The sequence below is a fragment of the Arvicola amphibius genome, chromosome 6 (assembly GCF_903992535.2).
Source record: "Arvicola amphibius chromosome 6, mArvAmp1.2, whole genome shotgun sequence".
NCBI classification, from domain to species: domain Eukaryota; kingdom Metazoa; phylum Chordata; class Mammalia; order Rodentia; family Cricetidae; genus Arvicola; species Arvicola amphibius.
Genome location: NC_052052.2, coordinates 80,163,660 through 80,190,710, shown reverse-complemented (window position 1 = coordinate 80,190,710; position 27,051 = coordinate 80,163,660). Strand labels below are relative to the sequence as shown.

Here is a 27,051-nt window from a genome sequence, read left to right as displayed (position 1 = left end):
GGGTTTCATTGTATAATGTAGGATCATTATTAGAATAACATTTTCCAAAAACACATCCCAGTAAATTGTTAATAAATACTCTGAAGAAAAGAGACTTTTGGCTGTCAAACACTGGACTTTATTGAGGCTTGTCAATACTCGTGCATTTGACTGTCATATTTGTAAGTCATTCCCAGTTCTGAAATGGTTTGCCACTTCTGAGTGAGATAAACTCCTATAAATACATTTTTATGTATATATAATTAAGCTTTGTACAAAATATAATCAATCACTGTTTGAAAATGCTAGAGAAATACTGATATACCCTATTGCCATCTTTCGTACACATTGACACACATGAGTATATACACACACATACCTCCACTCACACACTCAACTTCTGAAATACTAAGGTAGCCATTTCTTCTAGACATGAAGAAAAGAAGGTGATGTGAGACTCCATGATACTTGGTGTGGCGGAAACCTGGGGGTAGCAGTAGGTTATGTGAGACTCCGTGGTACTTGGTGCAGCAGAGACATGGGCGTAGCTGATATGAAGATGTTGCTGTGGTCTGAATGGGTCTGGGAAGGCTGGAGTAGTTAGGAATGATGGTTGTAGATTTGAGGGACACAGGGCCAAGTTGTGCCCCTTTCATAAATGTGTGACTGACCAAGGAATCCAAGTGAGGTTGTGGCTTCATGGTGTATACCAAGAGGGGCCCAGAGGACATGATGCCTTCATTAGTTCACAATAAGATGTAGACTTTAGAATGAAGCAGATTTGAGTTAGGATTTGGGGTATCCTGTGACAAGCTGTGTAATGATGGATACAACTTATGCTCGGTGAGGATGAGCCAGAAAAGCTTCAGGGAATTTTCTCAGATCATTGCGAAGGATGTGGCAATTATTTAAATAATAACACTAGGTTTTCGATTATCTTTTGTGGTGTGTGTGTGTAATTACTTTGCTGGCATCTTTTCAGAGACGCATATGGAACAATGTGCAAACTCTTTCACATAAAATGAAAGAAGTAGCTCTGGAAGAAAAGGCCAAGGTCTCTTGTTCTGGCAAACACTTCTATTCTGGGTTGAATAATTCATTGTTGTGCTGTTAGACCTGTTAGCATGCCAAACCACACATACCTGGCCTCTTCCTAGGTACCAGAAGAAATTTCCCATGAGTAGCACTAGGACTGCTTTTAGACTGACTGGGGAGGATACTTCAGGAAAAGAAAGGGGCAAAGCTATTCCTGATTAAGAACCATTTTAGATAACAAATGATTTTCTAGTGAAATAAAACATGAGTGGAAAGTGAGTTAACAGAAATGACAAAAATACAGCATTTGTTCAAGAAATTAGCTTCAGAGATGACAGGCTTAGTAAATAGCTAGAAACATGCGAGGGTTAAGAAAAAACCACTATCATTATTCTAAATGATAATCACATTTAAAATGAGATTGGTTGGATATGTTTAAATTCTGGAATGAAACAGTCGATATGGAACAAACAAAAGGCAGCCATGGGAAGCTGTAACTTGGAAATCCGCCCTTGCAACCTTATGCTGGCCACACAGCTATCTTTTTCTTTTCTTTTTTCTCAATCCCCCTTTACAGAGTGACCACATCTTGCCGCTCATGGCTCTTCAGAGGGGGATGCAAGTGTGTAAGAATCCTCTCCTGCCTTCTATCTTGCAGACTTGGACATTCTGGTGCCTGACTCTCTTTGTTAGGGTCACAGTGAAGGGCATATAAACACCACAGCACCAATGCAAACCCTTCAGTGGAATTCTGTGCAACACAGAGAAACACATAAGCTTCTTCTTTTCCATATGCTCAAGATCTCCCCTGAAGATTGGTCTCCAGAGACCCTGGTATCCAAGCCCTGAACATTAGATCACACGTGGAAAAACTGTAGTCAACAGAGACATAACCTGAGATATCAGAGTTATGATACAATGAGCACAGAGTTCTGTTGCTCTGGATATTGCTGTGGAGGAGAGCATCTGAATCACACTGAAGGCAACTGCAACGTCTACCATTCACACTTAAGTCATGTACTGTGCATTCTTCCATGGCAAGCAAAGGGGTCTGGTTTCCATTACAAAGACAAAGGAGAAAGGGAACATAATCAATAGAATAAGTTCATCCGGCAAGCTGGCACACAGGAGATCAGGGTTCAGGCAAAGCAATTTGCCCTTGGCTGTAAAAGGATCCTAGCATGGACATTAAGAGAGAAGAGTAGTGTCAATGATGCTCGGTGTTTGTTTGGTGGCAGGAATTATGGAATGTACTCAGCTGAAATGGTAGGAACTCAGGAGGGTGAAGCCATCACAAAATTACTCACGATCTCACTTTCCTCTTTTTTACTCAAGAAAGTAATCCAGAATATGAGAGAGAAAATATATTCAAATTTAAGTAATTTCACTATTATCAGTATGCCTCAAGCTTATCTAGATAAACATATAAGTGTTTGACTGAGGTTGATAGTTATCCCTATACTAACAATAACCGGTTAGTTTTTTTCTTAACTGCCTACAAGAGCACACTGAATTTTTTGCCTTCATTTTATTCCTTATTCCTGCTAGGAATAAGGACTTGTGTAGAATAGTTTACTTTTGAATTGTAATACACGGTATAAGTGTATGTATTGTTACCCATATAGAGTCCACTAATCAATTCCTGACTTCATTCTTATTTTGTTTACATGAAGCCTTGAAACTCTTTTCAACATCATTGCCCTTGAGTGTATAAGACTAGCCTGAAAGATGCAAGTTATTTGTTGTTGTTGATTAGCTTAAAAGCCCTGGGGGGGCTGTCTCAGTTGATTTCTTAGTAAAGAAGGAACTGCCTCCAGGAGCTGGCAAGACTGAGGACCCTGGAAGAGCCTTGAGCATCTGGCACTCTATTTCAGCATCCTCTTTCTCCTATTAAGCAGAGGGAAAATGTGATGAGAGGCACAGACTGTGGGGCCTCGGGCTTTTATCTCTGGCACTGACATGGGCAGCATGACATGCAGGGTAATGAATTGCCCTCCTTGCAGAAATGAATAAGTTGTGGTCGGTGATGCAATGATCAATTTGCTCCATCACGTTAAGCTGCCCATTCATCATCCACACCTGCTGTCAGGAGCCCAGGGCTGCTAACGTTGGCCTCGAGCCGTTGCCTCAGCCTGCTGAACAACAGCCTTTCAGAGTTGCCTCTCTGCAGCTCAAGGCTGCCTTGATTGCAGTCTCTGATGAAAAGTCCACTTCCTGCTCAGTCACCGGTCACCGGGAAGACAAGGAATGTTTGTGAGGACCAAGGCGGTAGAGATACAGCTTAATAAAACATGATGGGCCCTTGAGAAGGACCCAGGTGGCCTGTTCTACTTTCCTATGGTGTGGCCTTGGGCAAATACTGTGCCATTTCCGTACCTCAGCATCTCCATTCTCAAAAGACACAACATAGAAGACTATCTCATTTTCTCTTAGACCTCCTTTCTATCTCTAACACTAGTGGTCACCAACATTTATCTACGATGGGGTTGGCACTGTGATTTGTTTGCTCCTCCATCCACCAAGGCAAATAACAGCATCTGTTAACCAAAATTGTTTGGTTGCCATTATTCAGCTCACTGATTTTCAAAACTGAACACAAGGTGAGTTAGCATAGCTTACTGATGACCCAACTGAGGAGTAAAGTTACATAAAGCTCCCAAAGCTACAAAGAGAGTTTGGGATAGCAACAAAATTGAATCTACATATGCTTGATGCCCAAACATTTGCCTCTTTTACTGGAGATTATTTTGGAAAAGCAGAGGTTCATTAGGGCCTCAAATCATGATGACTTCTTGAATATCCTGCAGAACTCAGTTGTTGTTAAAATTGTGTCTATTCAGAAGGAAACTTGGTTTTTCCAGAACAGCCCAAGATGACATTATAGGTTTCTTTCCTTGTTTTTAACCCCTCCAAACTTTGGTGTCCTGTGTTGACCATCTCCAACATACCAGGCCCTGCACTAGATCTTCACTCTACCCTACTTTTGGCAAGTTTGGTCAAAGTTGGTTGTTTGCATTTGTGGGCAGGAAAAAGACCAGAGGAAAATACTTGCCCAAGACCATTTTGCTTAATAAAGTACTGACAATTTTTTTTTTTATCACAATTGGGTTTATTCATCTTTTGCTCATCAAAGCCAGGGAAATAAAACAAGTCAAATCTGATCAAAGCTGGAGAACCTTTTCCCATTTGAGTCTGGATGCCACATTTCTTCCCAGGCACAAATGAGGCTCACATTTGCAAACTAACAAGAATAAACATAGCAACAACTAGCTCAAATTCAACTATTATTAACGGCCAGGACTTTGAATGCTTAACTTTGTTCCAGTCTTTAATATGATGATATATTGTTCTGGTGTTTAGATGTGTGAGGCTAGAGCGGGAGATAATCTACCTCTGGCATAAAGTAGTGACTAGCAGATTTTCAATTACTTCACTATAAAATACAGTCTCTCAACTACGCTGTTATGTTGAATCACTATTTCTTAATATTTATTATGATGCTAAATCACCCTGGCATCTAGTAAAATTGTACATTGTCATTTAGTTTGTCTAGATTTAGGAACTGGGATTCTTTGTTTCACAGAGATGGCAATTTCCCTAGTCTAGGGACCACAGTTTGAGTCACTAGGTATCCAACTTTGTCTGTCATAGACCAGATGGTAGATACTTTAGGTTTAGTGGACCATAGGCTATTTGTTGCAGCTAGGCAATTCCACCATTGTAGCAATAAATTAGCTACTGATAATCTGCTAAAAAATGAAAGAAGCTATGCTGTAATAAAATTTTATATGTAACAGATGATGGGCTGAATTGGTTCAGCTATAATTTGCCAACAGTTGCAACTGGGTTTCCAGATCAACGGTCTTCCATAGGTTCCACCTATTTTTCTTTTCTGCTGCCACACTTACTGTGTAGTGATCTTAGTTCCCATCCTAAGGCACTACTAGAAGCAGGAGAAACTTATGGAAGCTAGGTTGTTGGAAATACGGTCTTGAAGGGCATATAGGTATGGATGTTCCTTTCTTTTCACTTTGCAGGTGTTAAGGTGAAGAAGTCACCTTTGTTATGTGCTGCCATCTTAATATACTCCCCTGCAGCCTTTGCAACTTTCACTTATCTTTTACTTGTATTTTTGTGTCTTATGCACACACAAACATACACATACACACACACATATGTGTGTGTATATATATATATATATGCATACATATATATATACACATATAAAATCTATGCACATGGGGGAGACTGTGTACCTGTGCATGTGAGTATATGTGTACATGCATGTGAAGTGAAGCCAACTATTTTTGCTGGTTTCTTTTTCCTCTTCTGTTTGTACTTATTTATTTACTTATTTGAGATGGTCTCTTACTGACATTGAGACACAGTGGCTTCACTAAGCTGACTGACCGGCCAATGAGCTCTAGTTATTCACCAGCCATTCCCTTCCCTGCATGGATTATAGATGCACAGCACCTTCCTGCTCAGTTTCCCATGGGTGTAGGGGATCTAAACTCATATTCTCAAGCTTGCATGACAAGCATTTTACTAACATTGTGGTATCCTCAGTCCCAGCGCTTTGTCTTATTAACAGAAATTTGATACAACTCCATGTAATCCCATGCAAAGGTTCTCGAAGTGAGGTTTGCTGACCCATAGCACATACATCATGTGGTAACCTAGGAGATATGCAAATACAAAGACTTCATGCCAGACTTACTGATCAGGGAATCTGTGAGTGAGTCTGGAAATGTATGGCTTATCAAGTCTTCTATGTGACTGCTATTTATGCTCTATTTTGAGGACAACTGGAAGTAGTGCTGACATGTGAAATATGGGCAATATTCTTGTACTTTTAGCAAAAGGAGAAGGCAACATATGACAGGAATAAGTAACTTAAGCTCTTGTGTTGGTTATGGCTTTGTCAAATACTGGCTCATTGATTAACTTTGTGGCCTAGGACAGACAGATTCTCTGAACCAATTTCTTCATTTGAAACAATATCATAAAAGTTTCAAAGTGTCTGAAAGCCTGAGGAATGGCTGAAGTCTGAAGATACTCACAAAGAACCTGCTAAGTTCTTGGTTCATGGGAAGAAGTCACAAAAGGGAAGCCACTATGGTGGCCACTATGGTGGAGACTGGCAGATAGATGGCCAGAAAACTCCAAGTTTGTGAGTCTAAGGGACAAAGAGATGTTAAGTGCAAATGTGAGGGAAATAACCCAAACAGGTGTGACTGGACGGCAGTCTACCCTGTGGGCATGCTAACAAACACAATGCTGATTTGAAACTTGTGAGCAATGTAGTGTGAGGTTGGGATCCGTAGAGATGGGAAAGCTCACATTCAAATCTATGTAGGTCTGTCTGGCTCTCCCCCTCCTCCTGTTCCACCACCTAACTGTGTGCTCTTATCAGTGGCTCCAAAAAGAGCATCATTTTTCTTGTCTACGAACGAGGGTGCTGGTTACACACATCATGGTGTTGTGAGCTTTGCAGCTTTTGACAGTAAGGGTTTCTTTTCTTCATTCTCCTCTGCAGCAAATGCTATTGCTGTGGATAAAACGACGAGGAGGAAAACATATGTGCTCAACTCTGGCAGCATTTTACGTCTGTTGGAAAACAGAGCAAGCCACTCCGTTAGCTCTGACACAAGCTGAGATGGGGAACAACAGGGCCTCTTCCAGAGAAGCGGCATAATCAGCCCTGTTTGCACATCAGCTCAAGTTGAAAGGTTTTAGTTCTTCTCTGGCTTGGTTTTCGTTTGTTTGTTTCGCTTTGCTCTGTTCTTTTAGTAGGCTACATGTTTTGACCACTTTCAATATGTTTCAATTTATTTGTGTCTTTCTTAGCATGCAGGATTAAAGAAGTTCATTTTAATGCAAATATACAAAGTACTTGGAACATTTTCCTTCTGCCATACTGCCCTCCCCTTTCAGGCTCCTTCCCTTCTCATCAGTTGCCTTTGTTCCCCTGGACAGTTTCCCATCTATTTCCACCCCATTGTATGCATTTGATTTTATGTGTCTATAAAACGTCTGCACAGCAAATGAAAGTTTTGTGAAACTTCCATCACCTTTAGTACCCTAGACCATTTGAATGCTTATTCCTATGGCTAGGCTTTTGGCAAGTATTTCTAACATTTTTCTATTAATGCAATGTGAGGCTTATGGAACAGTTGTAAAACTAAATATAAACTGTCTTGTTTCTCTTTAGCATTTGCTGGAGCTTGTAGTCAGGAATGTTTGAAAGAAAAATAAATAAAAGAAATCCAGATTGAAAAAGAAAGAAAACTATTTCTATTTTTGCAGATGGTTTGATTTTGGATACAGAAATGCTAACACACAAACTAGTTATTGACTTTATCAGGCTGTAAGATATGTGGTCAAAGTCCAAGAGTCAACTGTATTTCTATATATTAGGTGTGAACATTCTGAGAAGAAAATTAGGAAAACCATACCACAAACAGGGGCATGAGAAGATGAAATATTCTGAAATAAACTCATAAAAACGAATGCAAGATTTGTACTCTGAAAACTACAAAAAGAATGCTGAAAAATTTATAGAAGGTCTAAATGTATAGATAGACCTCCTGTGGCCATGGTCCCCAAACTGACTACAGACTAAATGCAGTCCCTACTGCATTACCAGCTGCATGTTATTAACAGACATTAACAAAAAATTCAAATGGAAATATCAGGAACCCAGAATAATCCAAACAATATTGGAAGACAATGAAGTTTCAACCCTGGAGAACTCATAAGGACAGTTTTCCTTTTGTTTCTCTCCCACCCCATCTGCAATTGCTGGATTCTCACACTTGCATTTCTACTCTGAAGAATTTAAGAGTCAGTTAAGAGACACTAAGCCTCCTTTCTTTTAAAGACTTCAGTGTGAATTTTCTGAAAATGAGAAGATCTCCTTCCATTACTGTAATTATCCATTTCAGAAGGTTAACACTGCCTTGGTAGTATTCCCTAGCCATTTAAGTATTCTACACATGCTATGGCTTTGTTGTTGTTTGGATTTTGTTCTTTTTTTAATAACAGAAATCATTTAATTTGGAGCTTCCAGTTCCAGAAGGTTAGAGTTCTTAACCATCATGACAGGGAGCATGGCAGCAGGCTGGGAAGCATGGCCCTGGAGTAGTAACTGACAGTTTCCATTTTTATCCACAAGCTTGAGGCAGAGAGCAGAAAAGAGATAACTTGGAATGGTGTGAACTTTTCAACCTCAAAACCCACCCCTTGATCCCTCCTCCAATAGGTCACACCTCCTAATTCTCCCCAAAGAATTTCACCAACTGGGAACCAAGTATTCAAACATGTAAGTCTATGGGGATTCTCATTTGAACTGTGCCACAATGTATTAGAAAAACACCAATATATTCTAAATCTGACCCTATGAGCACTGCAGGAAAATGAGACATTTTAATGGACTGTCTAGAAGATTCAGAAATAGACATGACATGGTGTATTCCAAAACAATAACTTACTTAAAAATACTTTAAAAATGAGTCTTAGTTGGGTGTGGTGGAAAATTCCTTTAATTCCACACTCAGGAGGTGGGGGCAGGCATATTCCACTGAGTTCCAGTCCACCCTGGGCTACATGACAAGTTCCAGGCCAGTCAGGCTTACACAGTGAAAAACGTTTATCAAAATAAAAAAAAAAAAAAAGCCAGGCATGGTGGTGCACGCCTTTAACATCAGCACTTGAGAGGCTGATGCAGGTGGATCTCAGTGAGTTCAAGGTCAGCCTGGTCTGCTTATTGAGTTCCAGGACAACCATGCCTATGAAGAGAGACTCTGTCTCAAAAAACTTGTATTATAAAACATTATAATCATTATTATTGCATGCCCCCAACTACCTATAGCAGTAACCGAAGTCTTCCATGGTTTCCTTTTGGTTCCAGCTGTTCATTCCCCATCCTCCCAGCATCTCACCCATACACTGGCCCCCAATCTCCTCCTCTCCATCCTCACTGCACTCCCCATCCTCCCATCATCCCATCCTTAACTGGAGGAGGAGACTGGGGACCAGACAAGGATGAGATGCTGGGAGGATGGGGAGTGCAGTGAGGATGGAGGGCAGGAGACTGGGACAGTCAAGGATGAGATGCTGGGAGGATAGGGAGTGCAGTGAAAATGGAGAGGAGGAGACTGGTTTTTGTTCTTTGGTTTGCATTTTTGAGTGTGTGTGTGTGTGTGTGTGTGTGTGCGCGCGTGCTTGCACACCTATGAGCACAAGTAAACATGCACTTATGGAGAACCACAGTAGATGTCAAACATCTTCCTTAGTCATTCCACTTCTTATTCACTGAGACAGAATCTGTCGTTCAGCCTGCAGCTCAGTGCCTGGCTAGTCTGGCTGGCCAGCTTGCTGAGGGCATGCCTGTCTCTGCCTTTCACACATTAAGGTTACAAGTGAACTATAATGGCCACCTGGAACTTTATGTGGTTTCTGGAAATTCAAATGTGTCTAGTGCTTTACTGGTTGAGCGTGTTCTCAAAGCAAAGACAGCCCCAGCTCGAGAGTTGTAATCAGTTGTCATCTTTGCTTGTGGTCCTTTATATTTGGACAGTTCTTCTGGCTACCTTGTGACCATGACCTTCATATTTTTGAAGCTGTTTGGTAGCTGTCCTGCTCTTCCTTCAAATTAAATTCATGTATGCACTTTAGCCGAAACATTCCAGACAGGATGCTGCTTTCTCAGGCCACACTAACAAGAGGCAAGCAGGGCCTTGATACTGACTTGGTCAATGGTGAAGATGGCGTTGTTGTCTTACTCTAAGGTATAATCTCACTCTTCTCAATGACCAGTCACTCATGACAAGCTACAGTGTGGCTACTTAGATATTCTAGGGCTAAATTTGCTCACAGCTCTCTTACATGCTGGAGATTTTTAAGAAGTCAACCAACTTTTCTATCGAGGGCTGAGAACCACATGACTAAACTGGTTTGGTTGATGCACTCTTTCAGGAAAAAGAGGCATTTAAACTGAAGTCTAAAGGACATGTGGAAAAGGCTTCTTTACGGGACGTTTGTGAGAATGGACTAACAGGTATGTTGGCAATGCAATGACCTGAAGACATACGAGCTACCTAGTAATGAACTGAGTCCAGCTGGCCAACACAGAGTGCAATGCAAGACTGCAGAGGGAGGTACCATCAGGAGCACATATGCAGTTTGTGCTTCTACAAAGGCAAAATGAATTCCTAGGATCAACTCAATTATAGAATTTCCAGTTGTCCAGACTGGAAAGAATGCACCAGACTGAAGCTGAGACAAGGGAAAGAGGGATTGCAGCTGGGAGCTAGAGCTTCTGTGTGACAGTGACTGAGGGAGGGAGCCATGGCGACACCGAGGAAGGCACATTAGCACTGATTCTGGAGAGTGAATCCAGCAGGGAGAGGGAAGAGGTCAGACACTGCAGGTGGGAAGAGAGAGCTGTCCCCACTGGACGGCAGTGTGGGTCAGAAAAGGCTTTAGGAAGGTGCTGTCACATGTAGAACCTTGGTAGGTGACTCGAAGGCCGCTGGTTAAAGAAGTATGAGGAGAAAATAGGTCTGAAAAATCAGGGAAACTAAGAGCCAACACATCTTGGAGGGTCCTGGGAGAAGCACTGTTGAGGAGAGAACTGCAGGCAGCAAGCAGGAGGAGCAGTGGGAGGGGCTGAAGGTGGCTGTCAGTTGAGATGTCAGCTGGCTGCATAAGAGGCGACATAAGAAGGAAGACATTCTGAGACTCCAACTCTCAGCACCATGGGGGACATCATCTATGAAGGTATTGACAGTTAGCATGTACAAACTATCACCATAACTCTGAGTTTAGCTTGCTCGGCCAGGCACACCCAATGTGAATTTTGCACACTCTAACTGGTGGGTTCTTCTCTTGCAAACCTTCAGGGAAAAAGGGTAAAAGGAGAAAAGATCATCCCACTTCGAACAGAGTGAGAAAAAGAACTGAAAGCTGAGGACTAGAATAGAAGAGATGGGACGGGGGCTTGCTCCTGAGCTGAATGAAGACAAATGGGCAGCGAATTCTGGAGAATACATCCTTTCTCCGGAACACTTGCCTCTCCATCAGGGCCCAGCCAAGGCCTGTCAGGCAGGAGTGGCGCTTTTGTGCATCTGCAGGCTGTGCTCCTGTTGCCATAGTGATGGGGCCATAAGTCATGTCTGCTGCCGCTGTACAGAGGCGTTGTGATTTATGCCAGCCCAGCTGGGATTGTAAACCTTTTTTTTAATGTTCAAAATCCGTCATAGTAAAGGAGGGTAGAGAGTCTCAGACTCATTTTAAAGGGAGTGGGGTGTTGTTAGACCTTGATTTTCTTGCTGCCAGTGATGTTTCCACATAGAACAATGGAGCCTACATCTGCAGAGCTTTCTTCTGACACTCCAGCTTAGGAGTTTGAAACACCTTGAACAGATGCTCGACCATCAAGTCAGGCTGCTGCTGCTTTCCCAGAACAATCCTTTCTCCCCTCTCTAAGCCACCACCAAACCCTGTTTTCCTTATGCTTATATTTGTGGCTGACAATCAACTCCAGATTTAATGGAAAGGACTTAAGGGGAAAAAGAACTTGTATTTGAATAGACATCTTATTTTTTTTTTCATTTTTCTAATGGGGACAGTATACCTTCATCTAAAAAAGGGCTTTTCAACATTGGCATCTTTGATATTTGAAATTGGGTTACTTGTTTTAAGAGAACGAATGTCCTTTGCACTGTGGGGTATCTAGAACATGCCCATCTTATACCACTGGATGCCAATAGCACCCTATGGTTGTGAACAAAAGAAGCACTTTAGAGGTTATCAAATGTACTACCTAAGGGCATGTCCAAACTATCCCTCTTAAACTCTTTTTACAGGTAAAGTGAGGCTTCTCTGTTTGATCTGTGCTATTTTCAGCTTTTATGGGCAGAAATACAAGATATTTCCCCAAGGGAATGGAGAGAGAGAGATCAACTCTTAAGAACATTGGTTGCTCTTGCAGAGAGTTGGGGCTCAGTTCCCAGTACCCATATGGTGATCTACAACAATCCATATGTCTAGTTCCAAGAGATGGAAAGTCTTCTTACCTGTGTAGGCAGTAAACATGCACATGGTGCACATTCATGCATGCAGGTAAAACACTCATACACATACAATATACTAGAATAAATAAATTTATTAAAGTATAAAATATTTTTACCCAACACTATGTCTTTGTACAATACGTGCAGTGATGCACATCCCAAGGTGTTTTTGTCTTGTTTTACAAGTATTGCCTTCAACCCAGCTGGATAGACACTGTAATTGGTGAGTCTCCCTAATACCTCAGCACCAGAATCTCAGTGTGAATGCAGATTTAGGGCACAGATCTTCCCAGGCAGCTCCATCTCAATGCAGTGAACATCACCTTGCTGTACTTAGGGGGCATGGTAGCAGGACTGTGAAAACACCTTAAAGAGGTGCACTCAACAAGCTGGATACTCTGGGGTCATGGATTCTGTTACCGGAACACTGAAGCCAGACTTAATTGAGATGACTGGCATTGGCAATAGATATGACTGGAAAGACCCTTCATACTCTCACCTAAACCACTCTCTCCCATTTTATTTTGCTCCATTTTAAAGTTACAGCAAATCCACATAACACAAACTTTACTATCTTAATGTAAAGTTCAGGGCTATCAGGCATGCAGTGCATAGCTAGAACTATTCTCCTTCACTAGAAGACGTTTCATCTCACAAAATGAAACTTTTTTCTGTGCAATACATAGAACACGCAGCTCCTTGTTCCCCTCTCTCTCCAGCCCTTAGTAGCCACCATTATCATTTATATCTGTGATTTGTATTTCTGAATTCTTCATAGATGTGAAAAATTCAGCAGTTATACTTTTATAATTGCTTATTTGCCTTAGTATAATGTCCTTAGTTTTATTCATATTACAGCAGATGTCATAATGTCCTTCCTTTTTCAGGGCAAATAATATTCCATTACATTTTATACTACATTTTAATTATGTATGCATATGCTGACAGGTACTTGAGATGTTTCTGTATTTAACTGTTGTAAATAACAGTGCCAGGAATCTTTTATTCCTTTCTGCAGCATTTTGGGTTGTATTTCAACATGTCAGTTATCATGTACAATGCACATAAAAACATAAAGAATATTAGTTAAAACTCACACTAAAAAGGGCCCAACAACTGCCTAACAAAGGCTCTGACACAGGAATCATATTTAGGCCGAATAGTTACATCATAGTAATAATAATGACCAATGAATGGTTCATTCAAAGCATTATCCATCATCTCACTTGATTCTCAACCATAATTCTACAGTCTTCTCCATTTTAAAAGTGTCGAAACTGAGGCAGAAATATACAGGGAATTCATTCATTGTTGTAGATAGTGTGTGCCAGAGCTTGGGTACGAGCATGTTAGATACTAAAAAATGATCTCTGTCTGGGTACAGACTGAGAAGGCTAGATTGAAGTGCTAGAGTAGGCTGGCGAGAACCTGAGTCAACAACCATAGACACACAGGAACACTCCTGTTCATTATCCACAGCATCCTAGGAGAAGTTGGATTGCAATATCCTTTCCTTTATTTACACATATTCTCTTCAGTACTTCATTGTCCTTCTTTGTCCATTCTAGATTATGCTGCAGACATGTTCAATTGGTATGATGTCAGCACTGGAATAACCTTGCCAGCTGTTCTGTACGAATGATGAGATGGATGCTCATAGGGTCACAGAAAATCAATTTATGGCATACTCTTTATCCTTCGTTACTTTTTAGAACTTTCCCAAAACTTGGGAGAAAAATTTCTTTCAATTTTATTATATAACCTGATTGCTCCTGTGTTTTTCTTTGATATTGCTTTCTTCGGTTGGTGAAAGAAAAGGAATTATGTCTACTCATTGAAATGCTTTCTGATAAAATGGTGTGGTGTGCTCCTTTTGTCTGTCTTTCTGTATGTATCTCTCTAGCCTTTCCCCTCTCTCTGTCCTACCACTATCATTCTCTCTCTCTCTCTCTCTCTTTCTCTCTCTCTCTGTGTGTGTGTGTGTGTGTGTGTGTGTGTTGCAAAGAAGCAGTTATACAAGAGGCTCCAACTCTGCTACAAGCCAGAAATTTATCTCAGCAAATATATTAGTACCAAGATAAGATTTTGCCAAATATGTCCTCTGAGATAACAGAATAACAGATTAATAAAAAAGCATTGGATAAGACTACTGTTAATTCATCTTTAACATTTCCATCTATATGACTGTCTTTTCTTTACATCTCAGCAACCAACAATCTTTCTTCATTTGACAGAGGAACAATGTCATAATGTCATGAGATGGAAAATTCAAAGGACCCACTTTAGTCTTCAAATCTTAATGTAAGATTTGAGGCAGTGCCTACGTATTTAGCTGAGCTTTCATGTGGGAGTTCTAATGTCTATCATCTCTGATGTAGTCCAACTGTAAGACAGACTGATAACAAGAACACCAGCAAGAATTAAGGCAATGTTGGATGGAATGGCTGCCTCTTTGATCCCCTCTTTGCACGTGAAACCTAATGAAGGGTAACTGAGCTATATATTAACATACGCTAGACCAATAATATTCTTTCCCTGGAATTTTACAAAATCTATACCGTGGAAGCAAAGCATTACTCCTTAATGTCAAGAAGTACATATATTTAAGGACTCATGAGTATCATCGCCACTAGCCTTCAAGATGGAAGGAAGCAGCGAATGGGAAGGTACAAGTTGCATAGTCTGAGAGAATGAAGCCATCATAATAGAAACGTGAAGAAGGAAAAGCAGAATCTTAGTATGTTCTTCACTCAATCTCTATCTCATCTCTGTTGTGAGCTGATCTCTCCCTTTTCCCAGGCCAACATTCCAATTTAAGTCTCACTGATGTCATTCAAACCAGCTTGTTATTACCTGAAACTAAAATCACCCCGAGTTATAATAAGCAGAAAAATGCTCTGCAGGGATGGAGGTCCTGTAGCGAGATGGGTGGAACATGGTTCTTAAGTCAGAAGTCTTCACTCCAGTTTCAATGCTTTCCCTCACCAACTGCCCTGCTTGAGCCCTCAGAATGTCAACTACCTTATCTCTTAAATAGGAGATTAACAATAGGCTTGCAGCCTGGGGGAATCCTCAGTAGAGTGCTTGGCATGACCCGAGTTAGATACCTAGCACCAACAGAAAACCAGCACAATGAAGCAGGTGAAGCAGCCCATGTTTGTAATCTCAGTGCTAGGGAAGCAGAGACAAGAGGTTCCCTGAGGCTCATCCAGCTGCTATGCTTGCTGAATCATGAAGCTGCAGAGTCAGTAAGATACCCTTTCCCTCAAAATAAGATGGAGAGTGACTGAGGAAGGTGTCTGACATTGACTGCTTTCCCCCACTTGTGCATTCTCAGATGATAGAGAAACAGGCTTGGCACTGGGCAATGGCCATAGACATCCCTCAGACTCGGGGGTCCTCTCCTCACCACCAGCTTAGCATATTTGCTCCAAGTCATGCTTTCTTGTCTGTCTCTCTTTTCAATCTGAAGATGTGGAGACTTGCAGCAGCATCACAAGTCCCATTTGAAAAGTATTTAACTTCTAATGCAGATATAACAAGTCATTTCTCAGTTTCACTGTAGCTGCAAAGCCGTCTATAATTCAACATCAAATATTTATCATTACATTTATTAAAATTTTAATAATTTACCATTTCCTGTATGTAAGATAGATGCTTAGCTAACTGGTTCTCCTTTATCCAACCTGGGTCACTTCAATATTTATATTCTAAAGTCTCCATTTGAGTTTCATTTAACAGAGGCTATGTCTTGAGCCCTGCACCTGGGCTGCCTGCCGGGGCATGGTACAGCTTCCCCTGTGGCAAAGACTAACAGAAACCCCATGCTGCACAGTGTTTGAAGAGATTTACCGAGCCTGGGCAGAAACTCATCCTAATAGACTTCACTTTTATTATGATCGCTAAACTAAAATGGGAAATATATATATGTCTCCAGGCTCGCTGGCTGAATGACAGGCGATGGAAAAGGAGGAGAACAGCGGGCAGAGTCAACTCATGTGGTAGCAAGGGTGGCAGCCTATACACTGTCAAAAGAGCTTCATCTCCCATAACGAAGGATGAATGTGATGGTGCAGGTTAAATTCTGATGCCAAATTCTATGAGCCAAGCTAACTGTCAAAGGGGCTTCTAATTTACTTACAATCTCTTTTCTCATTTATGTCCTGTTACACATTTGCAGAAAGGATGGACATCTTCAGGGAGAGCGGCAGCACAAGGAGGTGAGTTTGGCCCTCTAGTGTTGAAACAAACAAACAAACAAAAACTCAAAACAAACAACCACAACAACTCACCCTCAAAGAAAAAGAACCCCAAAACAAACCACCAGATATAGTGCTGAGTGTAGATTTGTGGGACCCACTGTCCAGCCAGCTTAACTCACTCAGTGAGTACTTGGCCACTGAGAGACTTTGTCTCAAAAACAAGGTATGGCTTATGAGGAATGGCACTCCATATTGTCCTCGAGTCTCCACATGTATAAACATCTGCACACATGTGTAGCTGCGCACACACACATGTCTGCCTAGATATATACAGAAAATTTGAAAAAATAAAAAAATGTAAGAAAGGACTCTTTCCCTTACTGACCGAATGGTTAGTAAAGACAAAGGGGGAAAGCCAGTAACCCCCTCCCTCTATGACTCGCCTATGCATCCGCAGCAGCCGGCAAGAACCACTAGCCTCACAGTCTAGGTTCAAAACCGACTTATTACTCAAGTAATATTGTGTAGAGAACTTAGATCATTGGTTTCTCCACCTGAAAAGAAATAGAAACTACACCATTAGCTGGAAGGAGTCACAATTTATACTTATAAAAGGGGTCTAGACAGATCCAGACACAGAGATGGTCATTACCATTTACAAGTAAACAAGTAAGAATATAAATATGTTGTTCACAGCTCAAGAACATCCAGCGATAAGACTGTGAATATCATTCCCATTTACAAATGAGAAACTGAGGCTAAGAAGGCCTGAATAATTTGGTCAACGTTAGCTAACAAGTGGTAAAGCTGGAACTCAAACCTGCACAGTTTGTCATGAAGTTTGTTCGATTTACTTTGTCCAATACCCTAATCTTGGGGTTGTAAACTATTAAATGAGCTGCTTATGAATGATCTTTGGCTCTTTGAGAAAGGAATGTTTATAGAACTGGTAAGGAAGGGGTCAGTGGTGGGAGGAATCTGACAGCTTAAGATTCCATTTCAGATGTCCATACCCTGCCCCATAACAGCCGCACAGTGGTATGTGTGGACACAGAAATACACTCCTAGCTTGTCTATGAATGCCTGGTTAAAAACATACTTTCTCAGCTGGGTGGTGTTGGCACCCGTCTTTAATCCCAGCACTCAGGAGGCAGAGGCAGACATATCTCTGTGAGTTTGAGTCCAGCCCGTTCTACAGAGAGAGTTCCAGGCCAGGCTTCAAAGCTTCACAGAGAAACCCTGTCCTGAAAAACAAGAACAAACAAACAAAAAAAGAGAAAAAAAACTCACAAAAAGCAAAATCAACCAACCAACCAACCAAACCAAACTAAACCAAAATATACTTTCTCTAACAAAGTCTTAGGAGGTCACAAGGCTGCAAATAAAAGTCTGTGTCAGGTATGGATACCTCCCTATGAGTTATGATCAGGGAGATCAAGAACATCGAAAACAACACATTTCACTTTGACTGAAAAAGAGAAACCAATCTTAAGCTGGTCAGGAAACTTTCTATCAGCTGACTAGCTGTCCAGTGTCAGAAGGTGCCGTGCAACTGATAGGAGAGAAAAGACATTAATAATGATGGCCCCTGCAAGTCCCACCACCAACCGGCTAGGTAAGCTGTACCCATTGATGCAACAAAAGCGTGGTGGTTACAGGGTAACCAATTACTTTCGGGTTGGATTTGAAACATAGTCCAGAGGAGGGATGTCATGTAATATAATGCAAACCCAGCCAAATGCCCATGCCTGGGAAGCCCTAAACTCTGGGGGTGGGGCACCTCCTGTTGTTGTTTTGCTAAATGACCGTGCTGTGAAATTGACTACTACGTATTCCTGTTTGTACCTATAGAGTTGTGTTGTTGCTATTTACCTTGGTCAGAGCCTTATTTGTGCAGTGTGTGGTGACGATCACAAGATTCATAACTGTGCAGTGATGAGAGTAAGCGACACTGAGTGTTCAGTGATTGACAGGTCGTCTGTATCAGCTTCTCCCAAGCAAGGTTCAGGGAACAATGTGGAAGAGAAGAATGAACGCAAAGAGCCAGCCCTTGAGGAGAAAATCCATGAATAATGTCTTCAGAACACCTGTGGCTACCTGCACAGGACTTGCACAAGCTTTTGTCAGCCAGTTTTCCAGAATGCATGGAGGGCTGTGTTCTGAGGTTCCATCCATAGCTGAGGAATTACTGGGAGTTGATGATTGCGGGGAGGGAGGTGTGGAGGGAAGGGGGAAAAGGAACTCACGAACTAATTGGGCAAAATGTGTTATTAATTATATAAAAGCAAGGACATGAAGCTGAGAAAGAGTCATGCAGTGGTTCCCAACCTTCCTAATACTGCAATCCCTTAATACAATTCCTTATGTTGTTGTTACCCCTAACCATAAAATTATTTTTATTGCTATTTCATAACTACTTTTGCTACTCTTATGAATCGCAATAAAATATCTAATACACAGATGATCTTAAGTGACCCCTGTGAAAGAGTCATTCAACCCAGAGGGCTCGTGACTCACAGGTTGAGAACTATTGTGCTAGGGGTTGTAGAAGGAGCTGGAGATGGGGGTGGATATAGTCAAAGTACATTGAAAACTTCAAATAATAAAATACCATTGAAAAGAATGAAAGCATGCTTACAATTTGTGTTCATCTCCAATAAAAGAGAAGTATCTTGATTATCAAATGATGCCAATCCTGTGTCAAGAGCCCTCCCATCAAAACATACTGCCTGATTCCTCCATATCTACAGGGTCGTGCTCTGTCCTATGGCATTCCTCAATGTCTTTACCTCCAATGCCTTTCTCTCGATAGCACATTTATTATAATCAACTATTTTAGTTAGGATATGAAGAAATGGGTTTCACTATGGTGTTTTCATATGCCTGTGTCATTGTACCTTGCTCATATTTGTTTCCAGCCCCTTCTGCAACTTTTCTATCAAAAAATATGATCCAGAGAAATAAAGCAGAAATCCTGTTTGTATGCTGTTTCTGTATCATGATCTCTATCTTTCTAATCCCCCAGTTATACTGTACTATGTCATTGTTTCCTTCTGGAGTACAGATACTGCTACTTTTACATTTTCTCAGCTGGGCATGGGGAAGTAGACTTCTTATTCCAACAGGGAGGAGGATAACTCTAGAGGATCACAGGCTTTCAGTCATTCTGGGCTATAGAGCAAAGTGCTATAAAAGTAATAATACATAAATGATAGATGGAAGGATGGATGATAGATAATATTTAGATAGCTTATGGGGAGATAGACACACACACACACACACACACACACATACAAAGGAATGGGTTTCAGTTTCATACATGCGCAGAGATAAATTTTCCTTTTACTCAGTGGGCACCAAATGCACACACTGTGACATGCAAGCCTCTCTACATATATCTTGTACCCTGACAATCATCATATGAAAGAGACACACTAGCTTCTTCCTCCTGGGTTTTCACTTGGAAGTTCAGAACACACAACTGACTTGGTCTAAGTTGTGGAGTGAGAATTCACATCCAGATCTATGTGGTGGCAAAATCTATGCCTTGCCTACCATTTCCTTCCCTGGCTGGTTTTACAACTTTTGAGCCTAGCATATTTTCTACCAGCCAGGCAAGAAGCCAGCGTGTGTGTTTGCTGAAGATGTTACCCTAGCATGCATGCCTCCCATTTGCAGAACACACTCCCTGACTAGATGCAGTGCCTCTAGCCCATGATGTCCACAACGGGTGAGAAAGGGAGAAGGGAGAATAGGGAGAAGGGAGAAAACAGAATAGTTGTTTTCTCTAATATCCCCAGCGTCTTTGTCATGCATCCCGTTCTGCTCCACTGACTGCCCCAGTCTGACAGAAGTGAAAGCTCCAGCCCAGAGCTGTACTTTGTTCATGCCTTTAACCTGTGGTATTTTCTTGTCCCACAACCACACTGTGCATTCTGAGCTTTCCCTGGCGACTACCCTACTTCTAGTCACAACGCATGTAGTTAAGTCCTGCTACAGTTTGGTTTAGAAAGTGAGTGTGTGATTCAGGATAAGGTAAATAAAGTAGACTACCCTTCAAGAACTTATCTGAAGCACTGTCTAATGTCCCATGATTACTCAAACAGAGGCATCAGAGTCTACAGATGAGGATCGTGTACTCAAAAGAGCCACGTTTCAGGATTCAAATCACGATTTGGCGTTTACTGCCTGTGGCCTTGGGCAAGTGACGCTACTTATCTGAGCTATGTGGCTGTTGTTACGCTGCATAACACTATGTTGTCAGGCATACTGGAGCATTGAGAGTTTCACTCCGGCAATGAGTCTCAGGTTACAAGACTGGGTTTGAGCACAACTGTATGCGCAAGAAAAAAGTCAACCAAGAGGAAAATGGAAGGGAAGGATAAAAAGAGATAGGAATAATGTACCTCCATACCAGGAGAAAGGGCCACCTTAGAGTGTCCAAGCTCTCATACTCTTTATTTTCTAGTCAAGCACCATAACTTTATTCTTTGTTTCATTTCCTAGTAGACTTGAACTCAAACTTCACAGAGTGAATCATCCAAGAACCTGTTCCATTAAACTGGGGGGCTAATCTCCAGAATATCTGACTCAGTGGATTTTCCTTCCTGTATTCGCTATAAACAATAACACAAACTGGGGTGGCTTGAAATATAACCAGAAATCTTAAATCAGTATTGCTGGGCTGAGGTCATCTTTCTTGTGGAGATAGTGTATGTATTTGTGTGTGTGTGTGTGTGTGTGTGTGTGTGTGTGTGTGTGTGTAGATATTTGTGTGCCATCTAGCTTTTATGCTGATTATTGGCTTTCCCTGGCTCATGACTGTATTACATCAACTTCACACTCCTTCATATTGTCTCTTCTGTATGTGTCAAATACTCTCCGCTTCTCTCTTATAAAGTATCTGCTGCGGTGTTCTAGACACATCACCACAAGTAAGGTAAACCAGGCTATCTTAAACTCTTGATAATATTTATGGAAAGTTATTTAAAAACAAATAATATTAACAAGGATTAAGTATTAAGGCTTCCTACATTTTGGCATCATTTCGGTCTACCATAGATCCAGTGTGAGAATCTGAATTTCTAATAATTTTCTCAGTAATTGTGGACCAGAGGGTGACAGAGTGACATCCTGCATACTTGATTCAGAGATTTACACATCTGTGGAAACCCCCTTTTAATCCCTAGGTATGTCTGGCCACTTCTAGCATTATGTTTTCTTTCTGCCTGGAAATGTCTTTCTTTTTGGAATATCACAAAGTACATCTTTTTGTGGTTTTTGTCTCATTTAATGCATTGAGATCTTTTTCTTATATGTTGCATCTCAACTACATAGCCCTCCATATAATATATGTTCAATAAATTCTCAGGGCTTGGAATTGAAAGGGCAAAAGAACAAGAAGAAATTCTTAATTCTATTCAGAAAGAATTCAGTGTGAAAGCGATCACCAAGTGTGCAATGCTAGCTTGCATTCTGATATCCCATTATTCTGTCAACATTGTTGAGGAATTAACAGCACTTCACTATTTCATTTTCATTGATTGAGATCATAGAAAAATCACCGAGGAGCTCCAAATGCTGGGCTTTGTGGATGATTATTATTCTAACTACAATAGCTATTCTCACATTTCTCTTATAAGAAGATTCTGCTCCAGGCCAAACTGTGAAGAAGGCCCAGTATGCAGCAAGAATCGTTGTTTGCCATGCTTCTCTCTCCACAAGGAACTCTTATTTCCTTTCTCCAGTCAGTCTCTTGTTCCATGCTCCTTGCTAAGCCATGAGCCTCCTGAAAGCAGAGGTAAGCCTTAATCACGCCGGTAACACTAGGGTGCTTGGCACAGTGCCTGGCACACAAGAGGCACCAGGGATTGGCAGGTTTTATTCTTCTAAAGAACTGAAAGGAATTCATGAGCTTTGCTCCCCCACCTACGTAGCTGGCATTATTAGTGTCTCCAGTACTGAAGCTCTCATACCCAGCAGCTTCATGCTGGGGCAGCTAGAGAATAGGAGGCCACCAGGGAAGGGCTCTCCTCTTTGCCCCTTTACTCCCATCTGACTTGAATGCTTTCTCTTCTACCTAAACGTTGCCCATGCTGGCCTTCCCATGATTTATACTTAATGAGCAGTGTTCTTTCTGTCTTCTGAAAACAGTGTATTCTTCCCTTTCTACCTCTCAATGCATCCCCTGACTGCCCACACGTGACTCTTCATTTATTCAGGAAAGATACCCTTGTCCATAAAACCACAGGCCTGGAAAACCACAGGAAACTGCACGTGCCCATTCAAATTCTTATGACACAAAGATTAGCATAAACTCTCAACACTAAGACACTGCTGATTTAAAAATGGACCCTCAATTAAATGCACCCTTTTTGCAAGGAAAAGAAGGAAAAGACGAAAGAATGAAGAAGAAAAAGAGGAGAAAATCCATTGTGTTGTCATTAGAAGCATGTATAATTAATGTCTCTAGAGAGCTAACCATTGTTAAGTTCGGCACTTTACTTGTATTAGACCGTTTAATTTTTTCTTCTCTATTACACAATATAAAAACCAGCCACAAAATCAAAACAAAATCCTTCCATCTCCAATGTCCTCAAGCTTAAAGCATAAATACAGAAAACCTCACATTCCAGTATTTGTTGGAATGAAGGTGTGAACTGGGGTGGTTCAGATGGGCTCTAGGGCTTGTAACTTTAAACATTGAACTTTATGTTTAATCAAATTAAAGGATTCTCACAGAAATTGTGTACTTTGATGAATGTTCAGGAGAAATGCTCATAAAAGCACAGCTAAGATGAAAATATCAAATTCCATCAGCAACACACAAACCCTCCAACTGCCCTTAGCCATTAATCCTCTATCACCCAAAGTAATACCAAGGCTTTTACAAACTAGTAAGCCCAATAGTATAAATAATTGTAAGAGTGTATATATATATGTATATGTGTATATATATATATATGTGTGTGTGTGTGTGTGTGTGTGTGTGTGTGTGTGCCTGGATTTTGTGGTTCAATACTATTATACACACACACCTACAAGTTTCTGTTGCACACCTACTTTGTGGTGAAATCAATGTGTTAGGCATCTGTACATCTAACATGAGCAGACACTACTTGACAGATTACCACAGTGGTCATGTTAATTGTTTTAGTTAGGGTTTCTATTGCTGTGAAGATGCACCCTTACCACAACAACTCTTATAAAGGAAAACACATTTATTTGTGGCTGCCTTACAGTTTCAGAAGTTTAGTCCATTTTCATCATGGTGGGACACTGTAGCATGCAGGCAGACATGGTGCTGGAGAAAGAACTGAGAGTTAAGCAACAGAAGAAGTCTGAGTGCTACATTGGGCATGGCTTGAACACAGTAGACCTCAAATCCTGTCTCCACTTTCTTCAATAAGGTCACACCTACTCCAGTAAAGCCATACCTCCTAATAGGGCCACTAAATGGGGACATTTTCTTTCAAACCACCACACTAATTTATGCTTCTGTAATAAGTACATAAAACTTTAATCTGCTTCTTATAATGACCATATTGTGTTAACATTAGTTTTATTAAATTTATCTACCACAATTGATCACAGCTTTTCTGACTGTGATCGTTAGAGGCCCCATACTTCTCCCCACATTTATCATGTTGGGATCCCTGTCCAAACCTGCCATGCATGCTCAAGTCAGTCCTGCAGTCCTGCTGTAATGTACCTCCTGTGGCTGCAGTTGTCACAGTCCTCATTCTCATCTCCTGGCTGTGATTCTATGTCAGCAATATTGGCTATCTATAATCATAATCTATTATTTATTAATTTCTAACGTATTACCTGATTAGGACTTATTAATTCTTAAAATACTCATGATATGCTTGCCTGGGCAGTGCCATGTCAAAAAAGGTTTATTAATGTCACTTGGAAGAATCCACCAACTTGGTGAAAATCACTTCAGATGGAAGACTATAATTTTTATCTACCCTTGCTGAGTAGAGACCAAAATGTGGTTTTATCACTTCCTGGTAAGAACACAATCGGCCTTTAAGATAGTTTTTGTGTGCTTGCTTAACGTTTATAAATAAAATGAAAAGAACAGCATAGATCTGTGAGATGATGATATAAAGATAAAATGCAATTTCATCAGTAAGAATCTAGTACATAGGGTACCATCAGTGGGTATGAGCTATTGTACATAGGTTATTATCAGTGGGTATGAGTATTATTCTTTTACTTCACGAGGAAGTCCCGCTATCTTCATTTTACAGACCACGAAATGGAAACTCAGAAAATTTGACCTGGCTGTATCTTATTGCTTACACATGGTGGAAATGACATCCTCAAACAGTCCTTGCAACCCCACAGCAAGTGACCATTAGTGCATCTGACATGTACATCTTCACTAAAGTCCCAGGTCGCATATAATTCTGTAGAGTGCCTTTCAAGGGATTTTGGCTGAGGTCATTAGAGCTCTCGAGAGTGGTTCTATTAGACATACATTGTTACACCTTTACAATAAGCAATGCCCAGAGACTTTAGCAAACTTTTCTTGTTTCATCTGCTTCAAACTATATTAAAACATGAAAATGATGGAAACTGTGATGAATCAGTTTGAATATACAGAAATATGTTGGTTCTTCAATTTTTTAACAATTTACCACTGCATTTTTAATTTCTTAAAATTTTTTAATTATGTGTACATATGTGTTGACATATGTGCACGAGTACAGGTGCCTCTGGAGTTCATAGAGGATACTGAATCCTTTGAGTCTGTAATTACAGCTGTGAACGACCTTGGAACTGAACTTGGGTCCTCTGGAAACTAAGCAAACTTTCTTAACTGCTGAGTCATCCCTTCAACATCAGTATTATATCATTTTTTTAAAGATAGCTGTTGTGAAAAATATTAATAGCCCAGAAAAACACATTAGTCTCATCCTTTCATGTGAAGTGTAGCAGATGCAGAGAGCTGCTCCACAGGGAGTTCTCAGAAGAGTATACATGCTGACATATACGTGTTGACAACGTTTCCATTTGTAATGAATCTGTGACAATCGTTGAGTAGTAGGGTAATAGTCACAGGCAGTCATCAGGGCCAGGTTTTAATTTCAGTTCACTCATCAGTAAGCGGTGTGCAAATCGTTTACATAATTAATACTAGAATCCACTTATGGCAACATCACAGTTTCTAGAAGGTTTTCTTTAATCAAATTAGAGACAGAAATAATGCTTCACTAGAAAAATCCAGACTTGTACTAGGATCAGATCTAAGGCCCCTGACTAATGAAATCAATAAACATTTAGTAGATGTCCAATATGTACTAGGAACTAGGGATTACAGAGGTAAGCAAATTATTTTCTTTGACCTTGAGAAGTACGCCACATAATGGGACAGCATAATATATGAACCACTAATTAGAAGAAAGCAGAACAAGTCTACAAAGGAAGTTGGTTGTGAGGGTCAAGATATGAAAGTAGAGATGCAATCACATTCATTTCATGAGTTAAGATCAAGAGGACTTGACATTTTGGAAATCAGATTTTGTGGATTTTCTTAATTTTATTCTCATAATAGAAAACAGCCCATCCTTCAAACTTTCAAGACTTTCTATCATAACGATGGTTATATGATAAGCTCATTCAAAACATATATCACAGTAAGTGAGGTATAGCAGCATTTAATAGTTTTATTTCATTTTTAAAATAAAATCACAGGAGAGCAATGAGGATAGCCAAGGTGGCACAACAACAGAAGGTGTTTCTAGGACTTAGGAGCAGATGGATTTGACATCCTTCTCTAATATACCAGACCTCTATCAACACTCCTGAACTCTTTCCTTCACAAGAACGCCTGTGAAGCTGAAGCAGGATTCCCATGACTCTAAAAAGTACTCTACACAGCATCTTAAAGATGACTTCCCTACCTGACTTCGGCAGGATCTTCTGTGACGAGCACATCCGTCTTACAGGACGCCAGGGGGTTGATGGACAGCTCCACCGGTGGAACCACAAAGCTTTTGCTGACCGGAAGCCAGAGGCCTTGGCCCAAGCTGAAAGTAGACCTGCAATTTAAGAGTTTCCATTGGGGAACTCCCCGGGAAGCAAAGAGTAAACAGAAAAAATGGCCCTCCTCCCCTCCCTTAGGGGCATTTACTCATTTCCCCACCCAACCGAATGTTCTATATTCCCCAAAGCATAGTGTTAGCAGATTTACTCATATTGAGATGCTTGTCTTTTAACTTTATTCATCATTTGGCCCTTGCATTGCTTTGTGGTGCTTGTTATCTTTGTATGAGTAATGAGCAGACACTGTGAAGGCAAGAACTCTTGTAGCTCTGCTTCCCTGCCCCATGCAGTCCTGATGCCCAGCAGGAGTTCCATAAGAAGTCCCAAGGAGCAGTCTGGCACAGAGGGTAAGAGCAGGGAGTCTAAATCAATCCAAATCAGCATCTTATTCCCTGGCCTGCCACTTAATTCGCTGTGTGCCTTTATCTGCTTAAGCATTGAAGTTTTACAGACAATTTCATAGAGGTTGCAGAGGTAATAGGAAGAGAGCAAGGTTACAGCATATTTTTTAAGTGGTCAGACCGATAATCAGCAATGCCTCTTCTAGTTCAAGTACCCGAGTCTATATGTCTAGCAGCCAGACAAACAGGAACCAGATTCCCTTAGCAACATGGGCCATGATGCTGCCTCAGTGCCAATGAGAGTTCTTTTATACTAAGTGAAGCTCAGGATCAACACTCTAAGACTGTACAAACACACAT

The 27,051-nt window shown here is 40.9% G+C and overlaps 1 protein-coding gene across 3 annotated transcripts in view; it reads right to left on the bottom strand.

Moving 5' to 3' along the window:
- Window positions 1-27,051, bottom strand: part of Astn2 (astrotactin 2) — a 980,272-nt gene that overhangs the window by 495,612 nt on the left and 457,609 nt on the right. For 2 of the 3 annotated variants that reach the window (XM_038333150.1, XM_038333152.2), the window contains one exon: window positions 26,209-26,346. In XM_038333150.1, coding sequence (XP_038189078.1) covers window positions 26,209-26,346 — 138 coding nt within the window. The remainder of the gene's footprint in view (window positions 1-26,208; window positions 26,347-27,051) is intronic. The other variant, XM_038333151.2, reaches the window with a different exon arrangement.